Source organism: Rhopalosiphum maidis, chromosome 1, assembly GCF_003676215.2.
Source record: "Rhopalosiphum maidis isolate BTI-1 chromosome 1, ASM367621v3, whole genome shotgun sequence".
In the NCBI taxonomy this organism is placed as follows: Eukaryota; Metazoa; Arthropoda; class Insecta; order Hemiptera; family Aphididae; genus Rhopalosiphum; species Rhopalosiphum maidis.
In genome coordinates this window covers 25,345,932-25,367,077 of record NC_040877.1, presented here as the reverse complement: position 1 = coordinate 25,367,077, position 21,146 = coordinate 25,345,932, and the positions used below count along the sequence as shown (strand labels likewise).

General features: G+C 27.1%; 1 protein-coding gene across 1 annotated transcript; it reads left to right on the top strand.

Moving 5' to 3' along the window:
* The first annotated feature begins 211 nt into the window (after window positions 1-211).
* On the top strand, window positions 212-20,938 carry LOC113560509. The gene is given in 21 exon segments (XM_026966420.1): window positions 212-491; window positions 1,542-1,757; window positions 1,972-2,063; window positions 2,157-2,266; window positions 2,384-2,652; window positions 2,748-2,914; window positions 2,986-3,153; window positions 7,171-7,324; window positions 9,373-9,591; window positions 10,206-10,333; window positions 10,418-10,533; window positions 10,642-10,904; window positions 11,005-11,171; window positions 11,241-11,405; window positions 17,306-17,513; window positions 18,846-19,076; window positions 19,146-19,294; window positions 19,379-19,491; window positions 19,560-19,810; window positions 20,292-20,458; window positions 20,562-20,938. Coding segments are annotated over 21 exon segments (3,636 nt in total). The 5' UTR covers window positions 212-382; the 3' UTR covers window positions 20,736-20,938.
* Window positions 20,939-21,146: the final 208 nt, after the last annotated feature.

Sequence of the window (21,146 nt, the reverse complement as noted above, 5' to 3'; positions counted from 1 at the left end):
CTCACTTGTTATAAATAAGGTACCTACTAATTTACCTTAATTTAAAAAATTGATATTGAGCATAAGTGCCAAGTGCATAACCGTAAGTTATATTTTAATGATCAATATAGTAGTGTATATTAAAAAATCAACCATATCCCCTCCCCATGACAAAATTATTTGACCGCCATTATAACTATAGTATATTATAATAATATGTATATTAGTATTGTATTACTCATACATGTAATACTACAACGAGTTTACCTACAGGACACAGTTTCAACAACAGTAATTCATAATTAATATTAAACGTATAACTAGCATATTATATCATACAACTCATCGTTTAAATCACCGGAATTGTTTTCAGAAGTTATACTTATAAATATTTTATTTAAAAATGGGAAATAATATTTTTTTTAAAAATACATTATTAAAAATTACATTAATCGCCTTATGCATTTTAAACGCATCATCACAAATGATAAAAAATCTTGGCTTGAACGAAGGTAAGTACGAAAATATTTATATAATACATATTGATAAATTTAAAATATTCGTGTATTAGTGCAAGCATAATAAATCAGACAAATATAGATTCAATATAATGGTATCGTATATTATTTGAGAATTATAAATATTTCGAATAAAATTACGTTAGTAATATTATATTTAAGAATATGCAACCTTCACGGCGTATTTAAGTCTTAATATTTAAGTGATTTAACTGTAGATACAACAAATTGCAAAAAACTCATATTTTAAATACTGTTATAATTATGCTTCTAGAAGTTTTCATATTATAAACTATTGGTAGTTGCCAAGGATTAACGAAATAATAATAAATAATAATATTTGTTTAGTCTACATAGTTTATAAACTATATTATAATTATAATAACTTTTACATTCATTTTAAAATAAATAGTAAAAAAATTAAAAAGATATTATTTTACTATGTTTTGTATACTGGATTACACACAATATTGTATTGTACTCACATAAAATAAATATATAAATTAAAATATTAAAAAAAATAAATACACTTGGATAGAAATCATTAATATAGTAACTTACTCAAATATTTTAAAACTTAAATTCGTATTCAAATTTTAAATAATTTGCGTTTAATAACTAATTAGTAATTACTAATATAATGAGTAATACGTCATACATTTATAAATACCTAAGAACTTTATTAATTATAACTATACGTATTTAAAGTTTCCACTGAGCAATAATTACATAAAACCGGTTTTATTTAAAATAGTAATATCTTAATGATACAAAATATAATTTATAATTTACAAATATTTCTTATTAATGATTATAATTATACAACATAACATGAGCGATTAAAGGGAATAATTCATATACTTATTTATTTTTTAAACATATTAATAAATTAATAATATTTTTGTGATAAGCTTGGACGAGAAAAGTTTTTCATTCATTAATGACACTCATGAAACCACATTAAATTAAAAATTAATTTAAATAAAAGAAAAAATTATTTATTTATATCTATAATGTTTTAGCTTCAATGTATCTTTAATTTAGGTGATATATGTCGTACAGCTCAAAGATCAAATGAAGATTATGTGTGTACTCATGCAAGAGATTGTAAAGCTTTTAAAGAAAGTATTATAACTCGTAATTATCTTGATGTATGTGAGTTCATTGGTTTAGAGCCGATAGTTTGTTGTCCGGCTAATAAACAGTTAATTGAAATATCTACAGAAACTAATAATGGAAATTCAATATCTGCTGATGAAAGTATGAATACACAATAATTTATTAGTAATTTATATTATTTACCTGTAAAAACTTAAATATCATTAATATCAATTAGAAATCATTGCTTGAAAGTTAAAATACTTTTTAAAATTTTATATTTAAACAAATAATAAAGATTTTAGTTTTAATTGACTGGGTATTTGTTGAAAAATACATCTTTTAAAATAAATGTTATGAATTGAATAAATTTTAGAATGCAATCAATATTTTCAATTGATACCAAATAAGTTTGGAATTACAGCTGTTGGTGGTACACCAGTTAAAGCAAAAGAATTTCCACACATGGTAATATTGAATTATACACATTATAAAAATCAAGATAGATATTAACAATTGTTACTTTTTTATTATTAAGCATTATTGTAACTGTAACTATAGGCGTTAATAGGATATGGTGACACCACAAAAGATGGAGATGATTGGAGATGCGGAGGTTCGCTGATTAGCGAAAGATGGATATTGACAGCAGCACATTGTCAGAAATTTGGGTAAATATTATAATACAATTAAACACTAATTATTATTATTTAGGTACAATTATTAGTATCTTTAAATCAATATCTTGCGTTGTCTGTAATTTATAATAAATATATATATTTTTTAAGTTCTTCGATTATGGCTCGATGGGTCCGACTCGGAGTTATAGACAGAGTCGTTAAAGAAGACAGTGTAGTTCAACCTAGGGACTATCGAATAGTGCAGCATGTTATACATCCCGGTTATAAACCACCTTCGCTTTACAACGATATAGCTTTGTTCCGGTTGGAAAGGGATGTAGAATTTTCTGATGCAGTGCGACCAATTTGTCTTAACTCGGATCCGTCTAATACACCTTTAAAACAGATATTAACTGGTTGGGGTAGAATTTCAACAGGTTGGTTTAACATTTTAAATGATTATCTTAAATAGTCAGTATAATCACTGCTATATTTGACTAAACTCTACAACTTTTTTGTTATTGTGTTTTAGCTGGGTCAGTAAGTGACAATTTGTTAAAAGTAGAATTGGATATTTACCCAATAAAGCAGTGTAACGAAAGTTATTATTCAAATAATGATAAAAAATTAGAATTTGGCATATTACCTGATAGTATGATATGTGCTGGTTCTTTTGATGGTGAAAAAGACAGTTGTTCGGTACGAACTATGAAAGCTACAATGCATTGTATAAAAAAATGTATAATTAAATAATATCAAAATTATTATAGGGTGATTCAGGAGGTCCACTTCAATTAGAACATGAATTCTATAAGAATATGTATACTCAATACGGGATTACATCGTTTGGGAAATTTTGTGCTGACAAGGATACTCCTGGAGTTTATACTAAAGTAGCTAATTATATTACATGGATCGAAAAAATAGCATTTTTAAATAACTGAGAATATTCAATAAAAGTTAATAAAATTAAAAAATAAATACAATATATTGTTATTATTTTGTAACAAGTATATTCTAGACTGTAAATTTCTTTTAAACTTTTTAAAATGAAATGCTTTCTGTAAGCGTAAGTCCAACTTTTTGGTACACTATTGATATTTTGAAAATCCACTAATATAATATTTTATCAATCACTTGTTTGAATTTATGTAGTATTTAGATTTAAAGCTTACTGCTTTTTCATACACCAGATTTAATAAAAGTTATTTCTAAACAACTTAATATTCTAAGTGAACGTTTTATATTATATAGCTTGGCTAAGGTGTTTACTAGTTACCGTCAAAATAAAAAATTACGTACTAGTTGCAGTGGTCAACCAACTGAAAGGTTATCTACTAATTGCGGTCATTGTTTGCGCTTTTATAACTCAATAGTGGAATAAAAGCACAAAAATATATAAAAATTTCTTAAATATATTGTATTTTTATATTTCAAAAACAACAGTGATGGACTTCAGTTGAAGTTAAGTGTTATAATTATCATATCGTCTTTTATCTAACAAACTACGGTGACGGTTGATAATTATTTAAGATTACTATATAGTATAAACTTACTTAAAATGGTATTTAATAGCTCTAAAGTGAACTCCAATATACTTGTACATACAAAAACAATCCCCAGATTGGATTACTTAAAAACCGTAGTCTTCAAACTTCAAATTAAATTTTTTTAGTACTCATTATAATATTATATTAGTTAATACTAATATATAATTTGAATTCTATTTTTTTTTAACTCATTTTATTATCACTGTAAAAGCTCAGTCTTTGCTGTGACCGCAATTTAGATATTACCTACAATTGCAATGACCGCAACTGTTATAATATGTGCTTATCTCAAAAATCATCCATGACCGCAACTAGTATACAGCACTTGGCTACTATCATATACGTAAATGTCTTATTTCCCCACGAATAATGTTTTTGTTCTATATTTAGTGATAATAAGTAAAACACCCATTAAAATGATCCACTCAGTACTTAATGTACAGTTAAGTAACTTAAGTGGGATCCAATTTCCTACCATTTTTTTTTGTCTGTTACATAATGATTATAATATCGATATGAGAGAGAAAAAAAGAAATGATTGAATATAAAATTCATCCTTTTGAAGTAGTTCGAGATACATAATTATTATATGATATACAATTATTTACTATAAATTTATTAAGACCATCATAAAAAACAGATGCTCTTTTCTGTTTTTATGGCAATTAAAAAATTATTTTATATGTAGTAGCATGTTAATCTGCTTTTTATATAAAAAATAAAAGGTTGAATAAGAAACGTTGCTAATATTTATGACAAATCTCGGGTTTGTCTAAAATATACTCTGAAACATCAATGCTCGATCGTAATTCCCACTCCACACTACATATTTAATAGGTATTGCGTAGTTATACTATAACATTATTAATATTGAATACTATATGATTTCGGTACTACTTAATACTTGTACATAGTAGTACTAACAGTCGTATAATAGAAATAAACAATTTTTTATAATATATTCCTGTGTATCATAGGAATACCTTGCCATTTTTATCACCGTAGTTTGTCGTAAGTTTTTAGGTGTACCTATATAAATACTTTATTTTTTAAAAATGGAAAATAACCAATTATTTAAAGTTATATTATGTAATATTATATTAATCGTTTTTTACGTTTTCAACATATCATCACAACGAGTTGTAAAAAATCTTGGCTTGGACAAAGGTATGTCGATTTGCTTTAAGTATTGATTAATGTATCTACATCGTATTAAACAAAAATATTACAAACATTGCAAAACACGATTTATCATTATTGACTATAACTAATGTTATGAATGTTGTTCTAATACTCGTAATTAAATAATAATTAACCTAAATTATAATATATAGTCGATATTATGTTGTTATATCTCATTTTTAATACCTTCTATTTTTAGGGATATCTAACCTACTTAATGTAATTTAAGACATTACTACAGTATAATGTATACATATTTAGTTTATATTTTAAATATACATTGCTTTAAGTGTTTAGCTTTAGTTACCTAGTTGTTCTAATTATGCATGTATTTTGTATTTTGTGTTTAGTTTTCATAGATTATTAAAATAATAATAATATTAATAGAATAGAATATTTATAGGGATTACATTTAGATTACACTGTATGTCTGTATTTTCCACACAAGTCAAAATAACTATATTTAAAGTACGTTTTTAATTATAAAAATGAAAATTATTATTAAATATTTTATTTGCTAGATTTTAAGCAATATTTATAAAACTCTGAAATTAGGTATTCAATATAATAACTAGATACGAAGAACCCTAAATCTACGATGACTTTAATTAATTTAAAATACGTTTTATTTGTAAGAACAACTAAGAATCTTTTTACCAGTTTTATTTATGTTTATTTTTCGCGTTTTTACTGTAACATTTAAATATTTATTTTTATATAACAGGACATAATTGTGTATTTAAATTATGCAGTGTTGAATAGTCTTAAACCCTAATGGTAGCAGTAAATTATTCAAATATTTTTGTACTCCAATAAATAAAGTGGTTAATATTAAGATTATTTTCATACTAATTACCATATAGGTAATATAGTAAGTACATAGTGTTAAATAAGTGCTAAATTTAAAATAGTTTAAAAGGGGCAGAGATACAGCAAAAACTAAAATTCAAATTTTTGCTCTTACCGAGATAAAATAAATTTAAATTAAAAAAAAAAAACGGTAATAATTGTTGAGTACATAGTTTTATGCATACATTTTCTTTACATTTTTAGTAAAAAAGAAATGGCGATGAATCTTACATGACATTTTCAAGCTTTGACAACAAATATTTTGTTACCTATACATAAATTGACAGTACAAATTTTTATAAATATCACAGAAATAATCAACATACTATCGTTTAAAAATTATGAAAGGTTGCTGATTAAACGTTTTCACGTTAAGAAATATTGTAATATTTGAATAATACAGGTTGCAGCGTACAAAGTAATAAATTATGAGTTTAAATGTATAACAACCAAGGATTTTAATTAAAATTTAAAACTAAAAAAGCTTAGTTATCTTAGTACATTTTCTAGATATTATTTATGTTGAACCGGTTTTTTTATATAATCGCCCTCTGATAACTTTAAATTTTAATGTATTCATTATTGAGAAGGTTGCTGCCGTGGATATGTTAAATTTGAAATCAAATATTAATCGTTATGAATACGAAAATGCGATTCTCGAAAGAGTAGGGAACTGGTGGATCAGTATATTATTTTTTATGGGGATATAGTTTATCTTAAATTATATTTTTATATTACTATATTATAAAAATTAGTACTATACTGTCATGAATTCGATAGGATAAGCAATATTTTTCATTGAGTATACTATAGATTTTAAGTTAATACCGATTTCATGACGTATAGAAAATATCGGAATGAAATAAAAGCAATGTGTATGTGTGAAAGAGATCCACAGCTAAGTCTATCGCACTTTACAACGTTCTTACGGCTGCTAGTCGTTGCAGTCATTGCACTCATTGCAGGTAACGCCGTACCGCCGTCGTCTGTCCGGTCCGTATGTGCGATATTATAAATTATAATATACAATATACCTACTATATGCAATGGCGGTGGCGCAACTCGACCACCGGAATCCCAAGACGTATAAACCGGATAGCCAGCGGACCACGCCGCTCACATCCCGATTAGGATTTCTGTGCATATATTATTAATTATTATTGGCCAGTCGGTCGTGTGCCTGTATCCGGTCGTCACCGCAGATCTGACCCCCCCGCACCGTACCCGAGCCGCAACCGCTGGAGGGCCGGCACTGTACATACAAACGTTTTTCATTTTTGCTTATTTGCACACCGTCATAGTCAATAAATAAATCGTCATCGCCGCGGGGCCGCGTCGTTACGGTTGTCGTACTGACCTCGGCGGACATATTGTATTAAATTTGTAGGTTTTCCCCAGACGGTTACGGATCTGAGAATCCGTACACGAGTTATACAAGTATCACGAGATGTCGAGATTTGCGACCTGTGCACGCGGGCGATGTACACACACTGTAGTCGATTCATTACGGCTATAAAAAATATTCAAGGTAAGGTACTTTAGGTATTGATGTAGTAGGTACTGACTAGGTAGTACACTCGCGTGTTTCCTGTAACTCGAAATTATTCTCTTCGTCTCCTTTTCACGGGCAATGACATTTTCCACATTATATTCATCATAATATCCGTATTTTTCAACCATTCCGTGAGTGTGTGTGTGTGTGTGTATGTAATATTTCGTCGTGTTGGTATGCCGCTGTTCGTGTTTAGGATATATATTTTTGAATTTTATATTCCAATCATATTATTAGTATAGTACAGGGGTGGCCAGCTTTAATAGACTTGTGATCGACCTCCAAAATTTGCTAGGTTATCGCATTTGACCAAAAAAAAAAATATATATATAGGTACAAATTTACAAAAAAAAAAAATATTTTAATTGTTTTCTGAAAAAAATTCAAAAATTTATGAAAATGCGAAAGGGTGTCACGATCGACTCAAATTCATCTCGCAATCGACCAGTCGATCGCGATGGACTGGTTGGCCACTCCTGGTATAGTGTATACTAAAACATCATATTTCAGTCGAACTGTTAGTGCAGAATCTGGAGAATATGTATACTGAATTTTTGAAATTTTTAAGTTTTGTACTTTTTTGAAAAACATCATTCATTTTTAATTTCATATTCTGAAACAGAATATTTTTCGGACTATTTCGATCTATAAAAATCAATATTCGGATGAACATTTATGAGTTATAATCATTTTAAGTTTAGAAGAATGGAGTGGAGTAGTAGGTAATACCACATTACCGCGCAAGATTATGTTGGCCTAATACTTTGCTCATCTAAGATTTAAACACTTCATAAACTACTCATCCGAGTTTTGATTTTTACATATCAAATTATTTCGAAAAATATTTTGTTTCAGAATATGAAATTAAAAATGTACCTACGTTTTCATTCAAAAAAAGGAAAAATTAAAATAAAATCATTTCATTTCATCTGTAAACAGTATAAAAGAAGTATTTTCAAAAATTTTAATATTTTTTGAAATAATAAGAGTGGTTCATATTAAAAGAATCACTCTTACGCTTACACATATGGAAAATGGTAAATACGGAAAACGTGATTGAAATTCGAAAAACAATGTTACATTGTATTTAAGCATTTACTTGAATTATTATAATATGTAAGGCAACACGGTGTTCCCATTTTTTAGTGTTCACTTTTCTGAAAAATGGGAAAAAACAATCCTATCCTGTGCAATGTACATATTATAATATTGAATGTTTATTCATCTATCTATCAATGTTAATCAAAGCCGACGATTCTGTGACTGTGTGTGTGTGCGAATTTTTAAAATGTTACCTTTTAAAAGGGGATTTACACAGATAATTATTGGCTAACTAAATTGTTTTCTTTTTTGTTTATTTGGTTTTATTGTTAGTTAAAGAAAAAAAAATATGCTGATCAACTAGACATAATTTGTGTCCTATATTATATAATATTTAGTAAAAACAACCCAAATAATTGTATTAAAAATCAGAGCAGTTTACATTTTACGGAGCTTAAATGTATTTAGTATTTACCCCTTTAGTAAATCAATGGGCGTTTAATTTGTCACGGGCAACACTATCAGTATTATATTAATATATTTTGAAATTTCTATGTGTATAGAAAATGATGATATAAGTAGGTAATATTGAAATGTTTTTATTTAACGATTAGTATTGAAATCAGAATAACTGCAAAGTATAATATCACCTTTAAAAAAACCTGTTATACCTATTACATTTGGATAACCAATTTTATTAAAATCAAAACTTTGAGTATTAGAATAAAGCTAAATAAAATATCAGTAATTGTTTCTCCCCCAAAATAGATACCGTCTAAATCTAATTTTCTACAAAAATTGACTATACAAGTTGAAAATCGAAATATTTTAACTACTTTCAAAGGTGACGTCGGATAAAAAAAAACACAAATTTTAAAACTTTATTCAATTTTAATTTTATAGTAAAACAAAATATTTATCGCTGCTTAAAATCTAAAATTATTGAATAATATCATACTCAAATATATTCGTACATTTTTTAGGTGATATATGTCGAAAAGGCCAAAGACCAGAACAAGATTATGTGTGCACGGATGCAAGGAATTGTAAAGCTTTACAAGAAAGTATTAATACTCGTAAATATCTTGATATTTGTAAATTCAATGGCTTACAACCGATAGTTTGCTGTCCGATAATGGCTAACGAACCGTTAATTGAAATACCAGAAAATAATAAAAACAATGCAATATCTGTCGATAAAAGTACGAAAATTAATTTTCAACATAAATTATTAATGTTTATACCTTTACGGCTTTACATATAATATGTGTAAATACCCAAAATTAGTTAAAAATAGTTGATTACTGATTTTTTTTAGATATGGTATTTATAACTTTTTATTGCAAAACAGTAATAAAATATATACTATTATCAACATAGAACGTACATCATAGGTAAATCATTTCAATATACAATATTTTTATTAGAATTGTTTATTTTAAAACTATAAATAAACAGTGAATTTTTTAATAATTAAAAATAAGTACAAAAATATGGCAAATTCTTTTCTGGTGATAATAATATTATGGTAAAATAATTTTAAATTTATATTTAATTTAAGTTTTCTTCAATTTGTGCCGTTGGATTTACTAAAGGAAGAGAAATTGTTGAAAGCCTATAATACTATATGTTCAATTTCAAAAACTTTTAATATCATAAAAACAAAAATATTTTTGTATTATTTATTTTCTGAAATATATTTAAAAATCGTATAGAGCGCTTAAGACTTTTAACGATTTTTGGATATTTATTACAACGTAAACATATATTTGATCTTACCAACTAAAACAAATGTTATAAACTGAATAATTTACAGAATGTAATGAATATTTCAAATTAGCGAACACAGTACAATCTGAAACTCCGTTGAATACTCGATCAGAGAATGGTCCGTATTTAGCTGTGGGCGGTATACCAACTAGCATAAAACAGTTTCCACACATGGTAATCTTAGATCATTCATTTTATCAAAATCAAGATAGTTATAAATTTATAGTATTATTTATTATTGTACTTGTATAAGGATAGGCGCTAATAGGATTTGGTGAAACCACAGAAAATGGAGAGGATTGGAGATGTGGGGGCTCGCTGATTAGTGAAAGGTGGATATTGACTGCAGCACACTGTCAACAAACAAATGTTGGGTAAATAGTATGATAAAATTAAATATTAAAATATTAATTAAATACGTTAAAATTATTATTGTGCGTTGTCTTTTATTTATCATAGAAATATATTTCTTTTAATTTTAAGAGTATGGCTCGTTGGGCTCGCCTCGGAGTTTCGGAAAGAGTCGTTGATGAAAGCAACTTAGATAAACCTAAAGACTATCAAATAGTACAGCATGTAATACATCCCGGTTATAAACCACCTTCGCTATACAACGATATAGCTCTATTCCGTTTGGAAAGGGATGTAGAATTTTCTGATGCAGTGCGACCGATTTGTCTTAACTCAAATCCGAATTTAACACCATTAAAACAGATACTTACTGGTTGGGGACGAATCTCAACGGGTTGGTTTATATGATTATTACAAAAAAAAAAAAAAATCCAAAACCATTATTATAGTAGGTAAAACATTATCATTTCTTATCATTGCATGCAATTTTTCAGCTGGACCTCTTAGTGATAATTTGTTGAAAGTGGATTTAGATATTTTCTCGACAAAACAGTGTAATGAAAGCTATTTTTCAAATAATAATCCAAAATTACAATTTGGCATATTGCCTGATAGCATGATATGTGCTGGTTCGTTTGATGGTGAAAAAGACAGTTGTTCGGTACGGACAGTTGTAATAAATTGTATATAACTAAATACTCATAATTAAATAATATCAAAATAATTATAGGGTGATTCCGGAGGCCCACTTCAATTAGAACATGACAATTACACCGGAATGTATACACAATACGGAATTACATCTTTTGGGAAATTTTGTGGTGACAAGGATACACCTGGAATTTATACTAGAGTATCCAAATACATAGCTTGGATCGAAAAAATAGTTTTTTAAATAATTAAAGATATTCAATAATAGTTGATCAAATTAAAAACATGATTCCTTTTTTTTTCTATAAAAAGCTTGTGCTACATTGCTGACTTGCGCTCAACTCTTCGTAATGGTTCTTCAGATGATTTTCACTAAAATAGTTATTAATTGTTTGAACACCAATTTGATCATTTTAACACCTCATTAGTATTAAAATATTTAGTAACCTGGTTGGATACTAGTATTTTAGCGTATTTATTTTAGAATATTAAAAGCCTATCTGATGCTCTATGACTATGAAAATCTCGAGTTTTGACCTATTTTCATTTTTCACCACATTTTGTACATTATTTGGGGTCCGTGGCAGGCCGTAGACTAATTTTTATCCCTGGAATTAACCCTTAAATGTTGGCTTACACATAAATTTAATTTTGCCTCGCTGAAAACAGATAATCTTTTAGATACATATATTGTTGCCATTGCAGGTTATATAAAACAAAATAAATATTATGAATTATGGTTAAGTGTAATTTTTTTTATTGTATTATATGTGTATAATAAAAGTGTTAGTAGGTAATTATTGAAGAAACTTAGTACAAATATAGCCAATTTCAATGTTAATATATATTTTTTTCCTTGTCATAAGCAATGTCACCTATTACCAATATAACCTATAGATGATGTGTAGAAATTCCTAGAAATTACCTTAGAATGCAAGAGCTACTACATACTGATAATGTATTAATAAGAAAGACATTTCTACTTTGCAGCTTATTATAGTCATTTTTTATTCTGAAGTAATATATAATAGTATAGCCAGTATATGTAGTTATATTATTTGTCTACATTAAATTGCATTAAATTGCATTCTATTATGATCTTATAACAACGAAAGTAATAAAATAAGACGAGTTACATTCAATATGTATCTATGATAGCTGTTATGATAAATCATAGTAATAAAAAGATGGGCCATTAAAACAGATAAGTACCTACTGGTTATAGACGAATTTTAATAGGTAAGTTTGAATGATTATCTAAAATAGTTAGTATACCCACTACTCTACTTGACTTAAAGTTATAATTTGTTTTATTACTATGTTTTAGCCGGAATAGTTACGATTTACTAAAAATTGTATTGGTAACTTTCCCGATCAAATAGTGCAATAAAAGTTATATTTCAAAAAATAATACAAAATTACAATTCGGCCATCTATAATTCATAAACTCAAAAATTGTAATAGTTAATATTTACTTAATACTTGATTGTTCTCTAGTTTTGAATTTTTTTTTTTTTTGTTCTTTTTTGTCTTACCTTGTAATATTATTAATTATTTAATATTTAGAATTTGTACTGTACTAATGCCCCTGAGGCGTCGATATATAAAATAAATAAATAATTAAAAAATACAAGAACAATTTATTACGCCCCCCTTTAAAAAGTTATATTATGTATGTAAGACCTAAAGTCAAATCATAAATATTGTGTTTACAAAATTATATGAATATAATAATATTAAAAATGTTGTCCTCGCTGCCCTCCCCCCCCCAGAAAAAAATCCTAGATCCGCCACCGGTCATTGGTTACTTCTTCATGTTGAACAATTATAAAATTACAAGTATTTGGGATATGATGCCTTTTAAGTATTTCTTAGAATTCAAAAACTAAAATTTTAATAAATGCATTGCAAGTTTCAAAGTTAAAAGAAAATTGTGTTTACTCTGTGAATAAGTGGCATCTATAAGAAACACCGCTTATAATAAATTGTGTATTTATCCATGATATAAGTAAGTAGATAGACTCAAATACTTATTGATGTTCGAGCATAATTTTAACACCTTATAGGATAAATATATTGTTCTGCAAAGTGCATAGCACTACTATAACATTAACTTACCACTACTACGTATAGTATATTAGTACTACATTATCCAAAAGTGTATTAATACAGCGGGAGTATAGAACACAGTTTCCATAACAATAATATATAATTAATATTATATACTAGCATATTATCATACAATTAGTCTTTTATATAATCGGAATTGTTTTCAGAGGTTATGTATAATATTTTATTCGAATATGGGAAATAACATATTTTTTAAAGTTATATTATTTAGCATTATATTTATCATCTTATGTATTATTAATACATTATCTGCACAATTCACAATTAGTGGTAAAAAATCTTGGCTTAAGCAAAGGTACGTCAATTTATTTTATAAAATAGTAATATAAGCATAACAAATTAGACAAATAAAGATTCAGTATAATTATATAGTTATCGTATATTATCTAAGGATCGTAAATATTTTGAATAAACTTACATTGACAATATTACAAAATCTTTATTATTTTATCTGAAAACATTCAACCTATGCTCAGCGTATTTTAAGTCTTCAGATTTAAGTGATCTAACTGTAGGTATACTGTATACATATTATAAATAAATTAAATACCTACTGTTATGATTATGTATCTGCCATCTAAGTATTCTCATATCATAAGTTATTGTTAGTTGTTGAGTATTATCTAAACAATAATAATAAAAAAGAATATTTATTTATACAACACTATTATGAATAAACTATATTATTATATTAATAACTTCAATGTCCTTTTTGAATCATAAGTGTTAAAATTTAAAAGGAATTTCGTTTACTGGATTATAAACAATATTGAATTAGACAGGCTATAAAATGATTATCAAATAATTATGAAAATATTTTAAAAAAATAATAAGACTTGAATAGAACCCGAAGAACTTAATTTATTATAAAACTATTTTACTTCTTCTACATTACTTCTAACATGCAACTTAAATACGTTTTAATTATTGAACATTTTTTTAGTCAAATATCAAATAATGTATACCAACGGGCTAATGAGTAATAGCTATAGTAAGAGTTAAATTGCACATAATGTGTATAATAATGTATTTTTAGCGGTACGATATTTGTAGATAGTTTTCAAAATAATGAAAAATAAAAAATTTGAAATTACAGCCTTGTTTAATTGAAAACTAGATTACCTAATGTTATGTTCAAAATGAAAATAATTTATTAATTATTTACGTAGTGCCTACTATGTATAGTAGTACTTATATTTGAATGAAGTCAATTTTTTTTGTCATAATACGAAAAATAAGTCAAAAAATTAAAAAATGCATTAAACAGTCGAAAATGCCTCAAAAAAATTTGTGGTCAGAATACGGAGTGCTTGGAACACATTTGTAGCTTTGAAAGTATCGTATAAGATATTCCAGAGAAAAAGATGCAAATATATTAAAATCCGAGGCCTAATTATAGCTATATATAGTTATACGTATTTAAAGTTTCCACTGAGCAATAATTGCAAAAAAAAAAACCAGTTTTATTAAAAAAAAATAATATCTTAATGATATAAAATATTATTTATAATGTACAAATATTTCTTATTGATGATTATAATTATATTACATAGCATAAACGGTTAAAAGAAGTATTTCATATGCTTATTTATTTTTTAAACAGATTAATAAATAAATAATATTTTTGTGATAAGCTTTGATGAGAAGTCATTCATTCATTAATGACACTCATGAAATCACATTAAATTAAAAATTAATTTAAATAAAAGAAAAAAATGATTAATTTATATCTAATGTTTTTAGCTCAAATATATATTTAATTTAGGTGATATATGTCGTAAAGCTCAATGATCAAATAAAGATTATGTGTGTACTCATGCAAAAGATTGTAAAGCTTTTAAAGAAAGTATTATAACTCGTAATTATTATCTTGACATGTGTGCAGAGTTCATTCATTTAGAACCTGTAGTTATTGTTGTCCAGTGTTGGCTAATAAACGGTTAATTGAAATACCATTAACTAAAAATGGAAATTCAACATCCGCTAATGAAAGTATGATCACGCATTATCAAATTTCTATCATATATTTAATGTTATTTACCAATAAAATCGTAAATACACAAAATCAGTTAAAAGTTATTTCTTACAGTATTTTTTAATTTTGTTCTAAATAATAACATACGTATTGAAATAATATTATATGATACTATTATATTATATGTTGACGCTGTAATGTTATATACTTTTATAGTTTTATACCTGCTAAATATTGATAATAACTTTACAATACATTTATAATATTAATTTTAATATAATGGTATATACCTAAACTTTTATAATTTGTATACCTAACTGTGTTTACTAATTTCCACAAAAACGTTGTAGGATAAGTTTATATAGAAAGTTCTATCTCATGGGGTGTCTCCAGTTTCCATCCAAAAATACCTTTCCATTTTTTAATGGAATTTATATTATGTATTATATTATATTAAAAATAGAAAAAAATTATTTACTTTGTTATTTATGTATGCAATATTTTTACAGAATCATCCGGGGATTTCGATTACCCGGCTCACAACATTATACATTATATGTATATCCTTGTGCGATTGGATACCATGACAACTGTTTTACGTAGCAGTTGGAAGCACTTTATTGAGCGATTATTAGAAACTGATTTACTGATACTTAACATTCAATAACTGAGAGCTTTTTGCTCTTACCAAGTTTCAAATAATCAAATACCACCACACTTCACTGGCTCTCAGTAATCAGTATATACCGTTCCGAACGCTAACTACTATTTACTGTAGCACTGAACAGTATTATACATACGTGATACGTAGGTACTACATACTACAAGATATTTTTGGATATTATAGAATATTAGAATAAATATATTTACAATGCTTTATAATATTATAAATTCAGCTATATATTCAGCGATTCAGCCCTAGACAGAAATATAATCTTCTGTACTTATTTAAATTTTCATTCTATTAATAATATATAAAATAAATAAAATGATTTATCTTTTAATAAAAACCCACAAGAATAATGAATATTTAATCATAATTTTTTTTTAAACCTGTTTTCTACTCACTTCTGGGTAAAAATCCTGATTTTTTTTTAATGCGTATTATTTTTAAATTATAATTTAAATAATATAAAACATTAAACAACAATTTTCAAACGAAATATTAATGATGCATAAAGATATTATAGCTGAATTGTGCTCAAAAGTATATGTAAGTAGAAAAGTGTATTGTGTTTTCCCCATATTATTTGTCGTTAAACAAAGGTTAATATTTCACCGACATTCATCCAAAATGTTTGCAAAAAACAAACTAAAATTACGAACATAATATTATTTGAATTTATCATGAATGCAATCCATGGTGCTAAATGTGGTAAAATACAATTATAGATTATTAGTTACTTTAGCAATTATATTTAGGTATAACTTATTAACTATTTTAACTATATTTAGGTATATTTAGATAGTAAACAGAAACTATTAATTCGTTTTAAATTCAAACCTAAATGCAATTGCCATACACAAATTTTAAAGAGTATTATTTGATAGCATTAAGATCCGAACTCTAAATTAATTATAAATTCGACAATTAAACCTAACCAGCGATTACAGAAATAAACTAAAATAGACCACTGATCACTTAATTGCTTATTATTTTTATTACTATTTACCAATTTTATCATGCCTACATAAAAGTATGATTGAAAAAATTAAAAAAAATTTAAGAGTGTTATAGTTGCTAAACCACAAACGAGTATCGTAATTATAGAATTATCCAAAATCAATACTCTTGAAACCATCCACAAATTATTTTTTATAAAGTTAACTTATTAAACGAGCCTTTAATTTTTACTGAATTGTATCCACTTAGAACTCGTATCATATTACAGTACACATTAGTTATTAACTGAAGTAATGATATTTTCTTTATCTCAAAAATAACCTGTTTGGCTCAAGTTAAGTACTTAATGTAATATTAAATTTTTAACCTTGGTACCTTGGTATTATTAATGTAAACATAATATACATAAATATAAATATTCTTTTCATTATTTAGAATGTGGTGGGATAAACAAGCAAAACTGCTTATTCGTATTATCATAGTCACATCAGTTTTACAACAGCAACAATACAAAAAAATGTATTTTAAAATTAAATGCTCATACTTTAAAACTTTATTAGCTTTAATAGTATGTCTATTAATTTCTGGACAAAAAGCAGCAAATATACTTAATTTGTACGAAGGTGAGTTTAAAATATGGATAAGTTATCAAGTTTTAATATAGGTAGCACATTATTATTAAACGTTTGTATCAATTTATTTGTATTTAAATTAACATTTTAACATTCAAATATAGAATTATAAAGTCATGGTTGGCTATTGGAAGGAAGATTAGCCCCAAATATCCGCCTAGGTATATTAGAAATATTAATTGATGACAACAGATGACAATATTATTTTAGTACTGTCATTATTATAGATAACTATTAAATAGGTAATTTAAAACGATGATAAATAAACACTTAATTATTGACCATTGTAATCATCTATAAACATTTAAAATTACATTTTTTTTTTATTTGATCGTGTACTTATAACTTTTCTAAAAATTTAAGTTGTATTACGTAATTGTGTTTATCTAAGTAACAGAAATTCAACTTTTCGAAAATGTATCTAATATAATTCATACTTTATAGACATATGTTATATGTACATACAGTGTCAGTCTGGCCCACCCGACTATCCGGCGATCGCCGGGGGCCCTTCGATATTTTTCAATATTAAGGGCCTATAGCCAATCGTAAACGTAATAAAAAATATGTATGTGTTTAAAATTTTAATCGGGTACAACTCTAATAAATATGTAAATATTGAACATAGATACATGGTAATTATTGTGGTCTGGTGATAAGGATAAACGCAGTATTTAGCTTACTTACTTGTCTACGGGATAAATTCTTTTTGAACTTACTACCAAAACGGGCTTATACACTGTACATAGCATTAAGATATGTTCTTATACTTCTATGCACACAAGTTAAATGTGAACGAGTGTTTTCAAAACTAAAAATTTTAAAAACTAAACTTAGATCTTCATTAAGCCAGCAATATTTGGATCCTTTAACTTGTTTATTTGTTGAAGATGATATCATTCAATTTATAAACAAAGATAAAGTTATTGATATGTTAGGATCGTCAAGCAATGAATTAAAAAAATTACTTTTTAATAATTTAATTATTTAATGTTAATTTTTAATTCAAATTTTGTATTTATTTGTAAAATTGTTAAGTAACAATGTTGGTTTACATTTTTATATTTCTAATTATTTTTACAAAGGCATTGAAAAAAAAAACGACCTAATTATTATGTATTTTATTATTAATTATGTATAAAATAGTCTAAATTTTTTATTAAATGACAGTTAAATTTTTTTTCGTTTAAGTTAAAATTAAGTTTGTAGGGGGCACATTCGAAATTAGTTAACCAGGGGCCCAGTCATGAGCTTCACCGACACTACGTACATATAATAGATATATATTTAATACAACAACGTTTATACTTTTATATTCTATAGGTGAAATATGTAAAACAGAGAAGAACAACACTATAAATTCTGTCTGCAAACAACCAGAAAATTGTACATCGTTAGAACAGGACATCCGACGCCAGAATTTCCCGCCTATATGTTCCTTTATAAAACATAAGCCAATAGTCTGCTGTTCACCCACAGTAACAGTCAACATAACAAATAAAAAGCCGCCCTTAAGCACTACCAATACTTCATCGTCATACTCTGCCACTGAAAGTACGTATCAAAATTCTAGCTAAGACAACGTTTAATAAATTATGACTTGTTCTCGTAACCTCTGTGCAGTGTGTCGCCAGTACTCGGAACTGGTTTATGAAAAGGTTAACACATCTTCATCCAACGCGGGATCGCCAGTGAAAATTCTTGACTGTCACAATGTATTAACATTGATCGTTGGAGGCTCCAAAGCCGAGCCGAAAGAATTTCCGCATATGGTATGATAGCTATATTGTGCCGTAAATATTTGAAATAAAAAATAAAAAATGAAAATTGAGCAATTGAAACATTGCCTCCTGCAGGCACTGTTAGGTTATGGGTCCAACAAGAATGAACAAAGAGCATGGGCTTGCGGAGGTTCGTTGATAAGCAACAGGTGGATCCTGAGCGCGGCACATTGTAACAAAAATTCTGAGTGAGTAAAATATTTACGTGTAAAAGGATTTTAAATACAAACATTTGTGAAAACGTTTTATTACAAAGACGTTTGGTGAACTGGGCACGCCTGGGCGAATTAAACATCTATTCAGATAACAGTCCGGTTGACTACGAAATCGTGGAGCGTGTGATGCATCCTAAGTACAATCCGACTTACGTGTACAATGACATAGCGCTGTTCCGTTTGAGGGAAGAAGTTAAGTTTTCAGCGTACATACGACCCGTGTGCCTAAACACAGTCCAAAAGTTTCGCTTCAATATAGCCACGGCTATCGGCTGGGGTCGGACTTCGAACGGTAAGTATTAATTTTATACTATACCTATCATTTTACCAGCGTGGTAGACTGAGATTTCACATTCTTGGTGCGTTTCAAAAGTTAACACCTACCATAACAAAAATCTATGCGTGTTCATCGGCCTTATAAAATTAAACATAGCACTATAGTATAGACAGCTATTACGGTTATAATAGTTCTAGTATAATACCTATACGATTAATATATTTTTCAAACCTACTACTTATGAACAAATTCCCTAAAATAGACATTCAATTTATGAATACATTTCTACCTCAAAACCGATATATTTAATTGATATTTTACAAAGCTACTTCTGGACTTATGGCATCATTCGCTTTAATTTGGTAGCATGGCGAAAGTGTCAAAATCTCTGCCGTAGAACCGGATATGACAGAGCTTTTTTCGAGATCTCAAACTGTTTGCTATAATTACGGTATACTCATAACGAACTTTCAATAGCTATATGTGATCTGTGCAGATGGGCCGATTAGTTACGACTTGTTAAAAGTGGATCTAGCTCCAATATCAATTGGCTATTGTAAGTATAGTTATCCTCCAAGTTCCAACCCGAGAATAAACTTCGGAATAATCGAAGACAGCATGATATGCGCTGGCGACATTAGAGATGGAATCGACACATGTACGGTAAGGAAACAATAATAATATCAGTCAAGGATTGACACGGAGTTTTCCTTGCACATTTTAATAATTATAATAATATATATTTAACGTATACATTTTACTGTAGGGCGATTCTGGAGGTCCATTGCTAGTCAAACACTCCAACTACCCGTGTATGCATACTCAAATCGGCATAACGTCGTTCGGGAAATATTGTGGCAATAAGGACACACCGGGCATCTACACCAGAGTGTCCTATTATATTCCATGGATCGAAAAGATCGTTTGGCCAAAAAGTTAAATGAAAATGAAACTCACCAGACGATTTTTTAAATAAAAAGGCAGAAATGATGTCTGATATATTGTAGTGCGTAAGCATGTTGTTAATTAAGTCCATTGTGGGATACTTAATTAAACGTATGCACTCAATAATTATGCCCTTATAATCTTAATAATGCTAATTTTTATACTTAGATTAAATTAAAAATATATTATTACTTATTACGGTGTATTTAATATTTATCATTTTTTTACGCTATGAAAAAAATAAAGATATTTAATACACTTAAAGCCGACCATTGCAAATTCACGATTAATGTATAAGTTATGATAAATTATAATATAATTATATAAATATTATAAATGGAATTAAATGATATTTATGAATTATACGGTTTATATATGGCATTGTATAGTATAGAATGTTGTTTCA